The sequence below is a fragment of the Aulostomus chinensis genome, chromosome 16, assembly GCF_037954235.1.
Source record: "Aulostomus chinensis isolate RoL2024-O1b breed Wild chromosome 16, RoL_Achi_v1.0, whole genome shotgun sequence".
Classification (NCBI taxonomy): Eukaryota; Metazoa; Chordata; class Actinopteri; order Syngnathiformes; family Aulostomidae; genus Aulostomus; species Aulostomus chinensis.
Window position 1 is genome coordinate 5,448,290 of NC_141335.1, and position 11,787 is coordinate 5,460,076.

General features: G+C 42.3%; 1 protein-coding gene across 2 annotated transcripts; it reads left to right on the top strand.

The window, feature by feature from the left end:
* Nucleotides 1-61: 61 nt before the first annotated feature.
* On the top strand, nucleotides 62-11,417 carry LOC147247260 (monocarboxylate transporter 12-B-like). Of its 2 annotated transcripts, none has more exons than XM_086180428.1 (10): nucleotides 62-562; nucleotides 1,098-1,216; nucleotides 4,572-4,857; nucleotides 7,464-7,567; nucleotides 7,772-7,915; nucleotides 8,800-8,895; nucleotides 8,983-9,139; nucleotides 9,402-10,148; nucleotides 10,232-10,491; nucleotides 10,879-11,417. In XM_086180428.1, exons 3-10 carry the CDS (start codon nucleotides 4,721-4,723, stop codon nucleotides 11,064-11,066), a joined length of 1,833 nt encoding a protein of 610 aa, XP_086036554.1. In that variant the 5' UTR covers nucleotides 62-562; nucleotides 1,098-1,216; nucleotides 4,572-4,720; the 3' UTR covers nucleotides 11,067-11,417. The 2 variants fall into 2 exon arrangements, with proteins under 2 accessions (XP_086036554.1, XP_086036555.1); XM_086180429.1 differs by having other exon boundaries at nucleotides 62-347.
* The last annotated feature ends 370 nt before the right edge of the window (nucleotides 11,418-11,787 follow it).

Below are 11,787 nucleotides of genomic sequence, written 5' to 3' on the forward strand. Positions count from 1 at the left end.
GTTGTAGCTTAGTCTCAGTTATTCAGGTTATTTTAATGGTTGTTGAAGCCATTGTAAAATGTTACCCTTAGCTTGTTTGCTAGTTGTAGCTTAGCCTCAGTTATTCAGGTTATTTTAATGGTTGTTGAAGTCATTGTAAAATGTTACCCTTAGCTTGGTTGCTAGTTTAAGCTTAGCCTCAGCTAGGAAGGTTTTTTTTAATGTTAGTTGAAGCTATAGTTAAATCTTACCTTTAGTTTGGTTGGTATTTTTAGCTTAGCCTTAGCTAGGCAGTTTTGTTTTTTTTATATTAGCTGAAGCTATATTTAGGACCTTTAGCTTGGTTGGTTGTTTTATGGTAGCATCTGGTAGGTCAGCTTGTGTTATTCACGATTTAGCTGTAGATTTTTTATCTTAGTTTTAACTGTTGGTCGTTTTATTTTAGCTTTAGCTTTTTAGATATTTTAATGTTAAAATAGTTTTATGTTTGCTACAGTTCAGTTCCTAGTTTTATGTTGGCCTTAGCTACGTAGCTAGTTTTAGCTTCAGTTTGAGTGGCCTGTTTTTGGTTAGCCTCATCAAGGTAGGTAGTTTCAGGTTAGCATGAGCAATAAAAGCTTTAATAAATAATAATAAATTAATATATTGACAAAGGTTTTTTGTGTGAATTTAACTGATGTAAGAAGGCGTCATTCCATTATTTGCTCTAAATGGAGATTGAAATTCTGTTTGTAAACTTTTTTTTTTCTTCCAAATTTTTCACGATTGAGACCGCATTTTGACTCCTAGTTCAGGAGTTGATCTATGATATAATATCATGAACGTCAGGCTCTATAAAAACTAAAATCTTTGTAGTTTTATTACAGGAGCTTTATTTTTATCACATGAAATAAAACGATTAAATTTCAGATTAAGTCTGTCTTTAGTACCAGGCTGCGCAAGGTCTTTAGGTCAACGTTGTGGAAATGTTACGAAATAAAGGGAACAAGGGGGCCAATAAGTTACCATGGACACAGTTGAAGTTAGTGGGAAAATTGAGGGACTTCTCCTCCTCCCCCACTCCCCCCCCCCTCTCTCCCCCTCAGCTCATATACTTTGCTGACTGGGTTGTGTTGCAGAGCACCTTCAGGGTGTTTGCAGGGGAAGCAGCAACTGGAAAACTTCATTTATTTGAAGTTAAAGTCGCCTTTTTTCATACTTCTGCTTGAAGCTGGACACAGTGAGGCTGGAAACTGATGTAAGTCAAATTTCTTCGCGTTTTTATCTGCGTTATGAAGTGTTGTTTTAACATGTTTCTTTCTTTCTTAGACATCTCTCTGCTCCTGTCTTTCTGTCTTTGTATTACACTGGCACTTCATGGTTTATAGCTGTTTGTAAGATTTATTCTCTTTTAACTCATTGAATTGGGTTTTAAATGAAAAATCAAAATACTTATTATTGCAACGACACACAATATGAGGTGAACACAAACTGGTTGCAGAAATATAAAAAATGTACATGATATACAGTCTAAAACTTTATCATGGAAACAACTGTGGCCACTTTTTTTTAATAAATGTGAAGTGAACGTAGTGTATGAAGATACTGATATAAGATTTTGAAAGAGCGTGTTTTGACTAGAACATGAATGAATGCAAAACAAGATGCTACGGTTTAAAAGAAAAGGTCTTGCCCTTGAATGGGAGTTTCTTAACAGTAACATTTGTATAAAATGGGCAGTTTTCATGGCTCATTGCCTGGTTACTTGGCAGCAGCAGGAAAAGTCTCTTTTGGGGCACTCATGCTGTCAATCCTCACTCACCCACATGCAGACTTTAGGACCTGGAAAGGCCTTTTCTTGTGCCAGGGTGTGGATTCACCAGAGTAGCTGTACCTACATTTTTATTCTCTTTTTATGCGTTTAATGTTTGTCAGTGGTTGTTTCACTATCTTATATCCCAGTGGAAGGGGTTGCTGTTTTGTTGCTGAGGTCACTGCCCTTTCCAACCCCTCTTATCTACACACATCACGCTTGTTTGTCTGACTCTTTCGAGCTTATGACTGATTGAGTTTCTGTAATGGTGCAAACCAGACCAAGTAGCTGAAATGCAAACATTGCACAGCTGGTGAGAGGACCAGGGCTTTTCAAATGGAAACTGTTTCATGGCTTCACTGCCCTCTGGTTTGAAAGGGATGAGCCACCAGGATGGGGCTTGGCCTCAGGGTGTGATTCTCAAATGCAAAAACCACTGAAGGTACTCTGCACCACTACCAGCTCCCCAGACACTGTGGTGGACTTGATTTGGTTGAGCCTCTCTGTGAGACATTCGAATCTCAAGTATGTCACATGGCTGCTAGTGCTTTACAAGTGCATTGATCAACTTTAACTGACTTAAAAAAAAAAAAAAAAAAGCTTTGAAATCCAAATGCACTCAGAAATCTTTACCAGTAACTTTTATGAGTGAGGCATGGGTCACGCTGTCAGTTTAATTACTAGATCATGAATTTTATCTACATGCATGCAAGAAAAACAAACCCACCAGAAATTAAAAAAAAAAAAGTGAAATGTATCGCAAACTTGGAAGTGATTTTTAAAAAAAAAATTTTTACACAAAAAATATTAGGCGCGGGATAGTATTGTGCAGTGATCGGTCCTGCTCAGCTGGGGAATGAAATAACTTCAAGGTTAAACTCTCAACTCATCTGGGCAAATTGCTGAACCTCCAATCTGCAAAAGGTTTCTGTCACTTGAGACACATGTCGGCCAAATGCTTTGTGGTCTTTGGAGCAGCAATGACTTCATCTCTTGTTATTTTTGAATATGAAATATTTTCCTCAGCAAGCAGATACGGGGCCATCGCTTTAAATCTGCTCCTGTAATTGTTTGCTGCCCTGTTTCAAAATGAGAACAGTGTGAATTCTGCTCACTGGGGTGTGAGGAAAGGATGCTTTTTGAGATGGAAATAAGTGGGTGGGAGGGAAGGGTGTGGAGCAACTGGCCAGGGCTGTTGTTTGATGTCAACACAAACTTCACTCCTCAAACTGCAGACCTGTTGTTCAACTTGACGGTCTTTGCAGTGTTGCTGCGCTGTTTTAGGCGCTGGAATAGATGAGTGACAGAAGCAATCCTACGAGAAATATCATGTAGCACAGATGCAGCACATGCATCGTTAGCTCCAACAACAAATCACAAGGCGACTTCATGCCTCGCTTTTATTTGTTGAGGTTTTGGTGTGAAAAGCGGAATATTTCCATGAGTTTTAGTTTAGATGACATTTCATTTATGGTATATAAGAACTTGAAAATTATTCCATTTAGCGCACTGAATTTAAATAATTAGAGAAACGAAAAGCAAATCTGCAAATAATAATTGAAATTTAGTTAAAAACAACTAAAAAAAATAATACATTTACAGTTAGACTTGAAGATGCTCAGCTGCACTGCTTTGCATGTCAGATCTTCTGGAAACTTGTTCCAAATGCATGCAGCTTAATGGCAAGCAAAACCAGCATGCTGCCATTTAGTTTTAATCCTTGGAACAGCCGGTAATTCCCAACCAGGTGACCTGGTCCTACAAGGTTCATGCAGGTTCAGGAGGTCAGACAAGTATTCTGGACCAAAACTGAAGGAATTCTTTCAAGCTGAAGCTCACGTTTTTCGTTTTTTTCACGTTTAAAAAAAAAAAAAAAAAAAAGTTTCTAAAGATTATTATAAATAGTTTGAGATGGTAGACAAAGAATTTTGTAATATACTTAATGTGTGTAGTTACTGGAACACAGAGCTGTCGAGCTGGAGCTCTAGACTGTTCAAATGTGCCCAGTCTTCCCATTTGCACTGAAATCCTTTTCAGCTGGAGAATATTTTTGGGGTATCCATTAGATTTTTTTTTTTTTAATGCAGTTCAGGGATTCTATTGAACTTTAATTCTTCGGTGTCACTTGAGAAGAAACTTTGAATTCAATTTTTAATGATGCTGGCCAATGGGAGCATGTGGACATCGAGTGACACAGGTCCAAGAACCGACCTTTACCGGACACCACGCATTGTCGGGAGATGCTCTGATGGTCTGTGAGCAGTTCAAGGCCGTGTCACAGAGACCCACAGTCTGGTCCGCAGTATATCATGATCAGCTGTATCAAATGCAGCACTAGGGTCCAAAACTGAAGGACGGAGACGTAATTACTGTCACTGTAAAACCTTGAGCGGCACAGTCTCGGTACTCTGATGTGACTGAAACTCCAAATACAAGGGCAGTCATTTTCTGATAGAGGGCTGTATGGGTGCCCCTTGTGCACTTCTGCTCTCATAAATGTCTTCTCATATTTTTTAATGTCACATGTCAAACATAATTATCATAGTCCTCAGTGTGACTTTGTACTGTGATTACAATGTCCTTTGGGTTTATGATCAAATCCACAAATGATTAGCAATAGCAGCTTACATTCGGTGGCACGGTTTCGAAATAAGACCATTGTGGATGAAAGGGGTGGTACTGTACCATTCCACAGGCTTTTAGTTTGAAATCATAAAACAACAATTTTCATGTCGTGCGTACTGCAAAAGTAGCTGAATGGGCCTGAAATGAGTTTAACCTGTTGTTGTGTGTTACTCAGTACCTGAGGAGGTGGAGGACAGAGCAAAGAGAAAACAGCCCCTCAACATCTTTATGGAGTCAAAAGAAACTGCTTACAGTTTTGACAGAAGAACAGGAGTTCTGATATCCACTGAAAACCCAAGACTGCGCTACTGATTTGCTTGAGAGATGTCTGTCACCAAGGAGGCCAAGCATGAGGGAGGAAGAAGGGCGTCCCAGGTCACGATACCACCAGAAGGCGGCTGGGGTTGGATGATCGTCGCCGGCTGCTTCCTCGCCACCATTTGCATCCGAGCCGTTACCAGGTGAATGTCCGTCTGGGACCTTGTGATATGAGACCATTCTGTCTTACTGTTGAAACCATGATTCCATGGTTACAGTACTGACTCCCTCAATGTTTAATATGCTTATTAAGAGAGGAAAAAAAACACCTTTATTTACCTCATTAATTTTAATGCAAAACAGGGAATTGTTTCATTTATAATTTCATATTCTGGTTTACAGCTGAACTCTCCTGGTATATTAAATTCCAAAAAACTGCGCCTGTGTACAAAGAGATTAATATTTCTGGATTACAGATATTGTATGGTATTCAGCTGTACCCTATAGGTTTCTTAAGAAGCTCCAGTGTTCTTGGGTTGATCACCTTGAAGTTATTACTTGGCAAGATTCCATTCCTAAAGCTGTGTCAGCTGTAATAGTTTCTTTTTTTTTCCCCCCACTAAGACTTTTAAATCCTGCTGAGATGTTTCCATGCTTCCACATCAAGCACACGGTCTTCACGACTCAACTGTTAGCTGACCATTGATTATTTTCTCAGGCCTTATAATTCCCTGAGAAATTAATAGGATTTATTTCATTACCTCTAAAGCCATACTGTGGGACTCTTAGGGCGTGTTTCCACTGGCTCACTTCGGCTCGGCTCGGGTCGGGTCAGGTCGGTTTGGCCCCGTTTCCATTGGCCCCAACACGGTACTAACAGTTACCATTTTAGTCCCTGCTCCGCTGGGGTTCCAAGCGAGCTGAGCAGGGACTAAAATGTGATGTAAACTCATAGCGGGGCGCTGATTGGGTTACTTACACGTTTACGTCGTCTACGTCGTATCATCTTGGCCTTGGCGGAATACTGGTCGAGCGCTCTGTCGTCCCTTACTTTTACTTTATGCAAAAACCACTGACCGAGCAACAGGCATAACACTGTCTCCATGGCGTCCGTTGTTGTTGTGTCGCACAAAAATTACGCCGGGGAACTCTCGGCCGGTGAGTCCACCCACGCTGACGTGGTACCAAGTGCTAGAGGAAACGCACCCGTACCGAGCCGTATCGACCGGAGCCGAAGTGAGCCAGTGGAAACACGCCCTTACACATACATGAACGTGTCTCAAGTTCAAGCAATCGCCTAAGGACATCTCTCCGAGCTCATCAAGCTCACCACTGCCATGTAAATCTCACAGTCATACAGAAGAGTGTCCTCCTCCCTGTTCCTCCGAAATGCGGCTTGACCGAAGAGCAGTTCGTAAAACACCTTCAGTGAGGAGAACCTCCACATCAATGACCTAAAGGAAGAGTTGCGGTGTGAGGTAGAGTTCAACAGCTCCTCAAGGCTTTATGTGTTTGAGAGGAAACAGTGTGGCGTTGACACTCAATCACAAGACAGCCGCTAGAGAGCAGATGAGCCTGTTGCTTCACCAGCTCATAAGTACTACATGCTTGAAGAGATCCCGGAGGCAGCAGAAGACACGACCATACATGACCCCTCACATCTGGCGCTTCTGAAATAATTTCCTTCCTTTGTCAGAATGTCACAAGGTCTTGCTGTGTTCTCTGGTGTTACGTACTGGACAAGTTATAAAAGAGTGGGTCAGAAGTTCGGGGCAGTCTAATTTTTACACAAGAGTGGATTTGAATGACAGACAAACTGATAAACACCTCAGTTATTGCTCTTTTACCACCTCTGACCGGGCACGATAACCTAATCAGATCAAAATCACAGTCACCGTGACGTAAAGCTGGTGGTTCGAAAGCCAGATGTGATTGTAAATGCTGCACTTATTCACCCTCACCTTTCCTAGCAGGTCTGTTTGACTTGAGGAAGAGTCTGCAGGTCTGGATGAAGAGGTGTCTCATATCAGATATACACAGTGTTCCATCTGCATTATCATCCTCTCTTCTCCTCTCATTAGTAACTTCTAGAACAGAATTCCACAAGTATGAGGTGCTTTGGTCGGCCAGTTAGCATCACTGTGGGTTCCTCCTTGAACAAAAGCCAGTCTGATTTTTACCAAGGTTTTGGGATTTTTGCCGATTTATAATTACACTGTTTGGTTATAAAGATAACCTTGCACATCATCACTGCTTTTAGAATTTTTGAGGCATGAACGCATTCAGTGATTGAATAACATTTGAGGTGATTTTGAGGGGAGGCTGCTTCTCTGCTGTGTTAAATCTTTTGGTTCATTCAGCCCATCTCTGGGAAGGTCTTTAAAGGGGCATTTCGTGTTAATTGAAGTGAGGTTGGATGAGGTCATCATAGTGTCACAGCAGTGCTTGACAAGAGCTCCGGTAAAAAAAAACAATAACAAAACAACTCCAAAACTAATGGACAGCCCTGAATTTTACTTCTTGCATTTTTCTGTAACTTGGCCAATCACCACAAAGAGTTCTTAAACAGACCTGAGCTAAAAACCGCTTGTTTCAGGGGGCTGCATATAGCACCAGTACAATAGAAAGATTTTATTTTTAACTGTGTTTCATTGAGTGCCAGAATAAACATATGCAGCTGGATATGAGTGTTATAGATTCTTTTTTAAGCTGCTGTAAAAGAAATCATGCCAAAGTCTTCAAATCGACATTTCAATCAATATGACATGAACATGCAGTAAATCCAGCCTCTCTTCCTCTCTCGATCCAGATGTGTTTCCGTGTTCTTCGTGGAGTTGCAGCTGCACTTTGAGAAGGACTATTCCACCACCGCCTGGATCCACAGTCTCATCGATTCCACCACCATGCTTTGTGGTAGGGCCATCTGCACTCGTATCTGCAGGCAGTTCACCAGATATTTTATATGTGGGTGAAAATCAGGTGGTACAGCAAATAGTGAGGCAGGTGCAATCAAAGACATTTTATCTACATTTATCTCAAGTCAAGTAAGATCTTGATGTGGTTTGCCTGGATGTAGTTTTCATCAATCACTGAAAATAATTGCATTCTTTGTTTCAGCTCCTCTGGGTGGCTTCCTTGGAAACCATCTCTCGTGCAGAGCTACAGTGATGCTGGGCGGCCTGTTGTCCTCTGCTGGTCTGATCCTCAGCTCCTTTGCCTCCAGTCTGGAACACCTCTACATCTTCTTGGGGATCATGACAGGTACACGGTTTCTGATGTTCTTGAACTGGGTTATATTAAGATGTTCCTAGAATCAGAGTAAGGGTCGGCGTAGCTCAGAGGTAGCGTGGCTGTCCAGCAACTGAAAGGTCGCTGGTTCAATCCTCACTTCCCTCTGTGACCATGTCCAAGTATCGTTTAGCAAGTTACTGAACCCCTAATTGCTCCTGATGGCCCTGCAACAGACTGGTGACCCATCCAGGGTGAACCCCACCTCTCACCCAATGTCAGCTGGGGTAGGCTGAACCCCCTCCCCCGCGGCCCTTAAATAAGCGGTAGAGAAAATGGATGGATGGACGGAGGATAGAATCAGAGTTCACAAATTCTCTGAACACCTCCACAGAAGCAAGTACTTACACGCCACATCAAACCAAAGATGGAAGCTAGCTACCTTGACTAGAGTTGCAGGGGGGGAAGGTTGGGGTTAATATGCAGAACTTCTCACTGAGATGTTCAAAGGAGTCTTTGGAACATCTGTGTTTAAAAAAAAAAACAACTCTCTGGGTCTTTCTAACTTTGAGAAAATGATTTTCCGTCTGGAACCTGAATGCATGCTGATACAGGAGTGGCACTCTGGCCAGTGACGCTGTCTACATTTGCAGGCAGTCATAACTACTTTGAGAGCCTCATATTTGTTTTATATCTTTACAACTACTCACCTAAATATCCCAACAGAATTGCCTTATGTTACGATCCGGTTCATGTCCTTTACTACATGGCTACTTGATAACTAGCTTGCTTGGTTATTGTTCAACCTAGTGAGGGGAAACTTTGAGAATGCAGACTGAAACAGTCGCCCGCACAGCTAGCTTGCTACCACCCTCTGCTGGCTCCTAACTCCAAACCCTTTTATCCATCCTTTACAGGTCTGGGCTTTGCTCTTAGCTACACCCCGTCCATAGCCATGGTAGGGAGGTACTTCAATGAGAGGAAAGCTCTGGCCTATGGCATCGCCCTGTCTGGTAGGGACATCTTATCTTCTCCCATCTGCTCGGTCATTCTTCTCTCATTGCCTCATTCCATTCCAACCAATTTCCCCTCGTTTCCAGGTAGTGGCATTGGAACCTTCATCCTGGCTCCGGCAGTTCAATTTCTCATAGAGCATTATTCCTGGAGAGGAGCTATGCTCATCCTGGGAGGATTTGTGTCCAACTTGTGTGTTTGTGGGGCTCTGATGAGGCCTCTGGAACCAATCAGAGGTGAAAGGTGAGTCCTTCCTTGCTTTGGTGCTATCCTTTAAACAAATATACACTCACTCTGCAATTTCATAGTATACATCTCTTAATGCATCAATTGACTACATTTACCATCAACAATGAAATGCACTTAGGAGGCAACTTGTCATTCCCTCAGCTTGATGCATTATTTTCAAAATATTGAACTGTTCCTTTCAGCACAAAAATGTACCAAATTCAATTAATTTGATGAATTACAGTGTTTTTCTGTTGTTCTGTACTACTCTCTGAAGGATGTGGGAGAACAATATGGCAAAACTGGAGACAGATTGCATGACAACAGCGCTAGAATCCAAAGAAACTGAACAAGAAGTTTCTGACTGCAGTCAAGTGGAGCTAAAGCAGCTGGAAATCAACAAGTTAAACTACACTCAAGGACTTCTCATCGCCAATGGAGCTCTCAAGAACTGTGAACTTGACGATGACAAATTTGGTCAGAGGAATATTTTGCTATCAAGCCTGCCTGATCCCAGGTTGAATGATTTTAAGATTGCTGAGTGCTTTTTGATTAGCAACAAGCTAACAGCAGCAATGCTAGGGGAGATGGAACCCCCAGACTCTAAGCTCACCAATGGCAGCACAGTTGAGGAGATGAACTCAAACAACATGGCGGCGAAACTTGTGGATACAGAGATAAATGATTCAAGACTCACTCAAACAAAACCAACAGATGCTTCTGACTGGGATAAAAGCATCAACTCTCTCCCAGAACCTTTAATAAACACAAAAACATCATCCAGAGGTCAATGTTTTTGCCTCAAGTCTAGAGAGCAGTTTGGCTTTCTTGAATTACCCGACTTCCTGATTCTGTCGGTGTCCTTCCTGTTTCTGGCATATGGCTGCAGTGCACCAGTGGTTTACATGGTTCCTTACGCAGTCAGTATGGGGGTGGAGCATAAGCAAGCTGCCTTCCTCATGTCCATATTTGGAATCAGCGGCATTGTCGGTAACATCACCTTTGGATGGGTCACGGACAGGAAGTAAGTAAGGCAAGAGTGTGGTGTGTTTGAAAGACATAGCACACATTTGTTTTGGTGCTGATGATAGATTTCCTTCATTCAAGGTGTCTGAGGAGCTATCGGATGCTAAGCTACATGGCAGCGATAGGCATGGAAGGCCTCTGTTGTATGTTCATTCCACTCCTTCACTCATTCCCCCTCCTGGCTGTGTTTTCTGTACTCTACGGTTATTTTGATGGGGCGTATGTTGCCCTCATCCCAGTGGTGACCTCCGATGTGGTCGGCTCTTCCTACCTGACCTCTGCCCTGGGTGTTGTCTACTTCCTGCACGCCATCCCTTACCTGGTCAGCCCACCAATAGGAGGTAAGAATTCATGAATTCAATACTTTTAGATTTTAAAGAAAAGGGAGGGAAAACTTCTCTGTTACCTCAAGACATCACGTTTTGAGTTGAAATACAAATACAAAGTTTGGAGGCAGATAGGCTGGTACTTGGCAATGGGTGATTTGATTTAAGAGCAAGTTTACAGTGCAAGTCTGTTGTGAGGTGGTGAGAATCTTCACATTACGCTCAGCAAATGTTAATATGTCTGGGATGTACTTCTATCAATCATTTGTAGCTGTTGACATTACAAGTTTGGGTCCTGGAGAGATACCATCTTTTCCTCTTGATTCTTGAGTTGAAATTGTTTTCGAGCACCTGGATTGCTTCCAGTCCGCTTTAACACATTTTCTGTTTCTCTGTCCTCAGGTTGGTTAGTTGACAGGACAGGAAATTATGTGGCAACCTTCTACCTCAGTGGTGCTTCCTTCATATTGAGCGCAGTCATTCTAGCAGCTGCTGTTCTAGCCAGACGCTGTTGGAGGCTCAAGTTGAGCTCAGCTGCAGTTTCGTGTCCCGGTCACGCCGCTGTTACAGCTCAGCAGGGCATCATATGACGTGCTGCACCAAGCTGCTGCTCCACCATTTGCACTGAAGCACATCTCGCCACCGCCGGTCTGTGGGTTCACAAACTGTTAAGAGGAGGTGCTATTTTGATGTGCTACTGTTTTTTTGTTGTTGTTTTGTTTTGGACTCAAGCAATTACAAGAACCAAAGCTGCCAGAACCTGTGCCTCCTTCAAAGAAGTAATAATGTGACTTTTAGAGAAATTGTTTGTTGGTAATTTGCTTTTTTTCGGGAGGGGGGGATCATGTCACCGATGTCACAATGTGCACGCAGGTTACCATTAACATCGAGAAGGGAGTGAGTGTGATTTATTCTAAATCTAAACTCTATTCTAAAGTTCTCCTGGCATCATTTTTAAGGTAACTTTTTTTTAAAAGAACACTCTTTTTTGGGGGGGGGGGGGGTGATTATTTGCCATACTACTCAGAGCAACACAAGAAGATAGATAGCCTCCTCTTCTCTGTGCTGCACTAGGAAGCTGAGAACCACAGTCAGAAGCTGACCGCTAGTTAGCTTAGCACAATGAATGGCAGTGGATAGGAAGTGTTAGCATACATTGGTCGTAAGCCATGTTTCAACTGAACTCCGAGTCAAAGAATGTTCTGAATTGTGTATCATGACAATGTAAAAGAACAGTGACTACCGCACACTGACTGTCACTCATTCCTAACTGTACGTTTGATGTAGGGATTTTTATGGATAAAGTTGTGA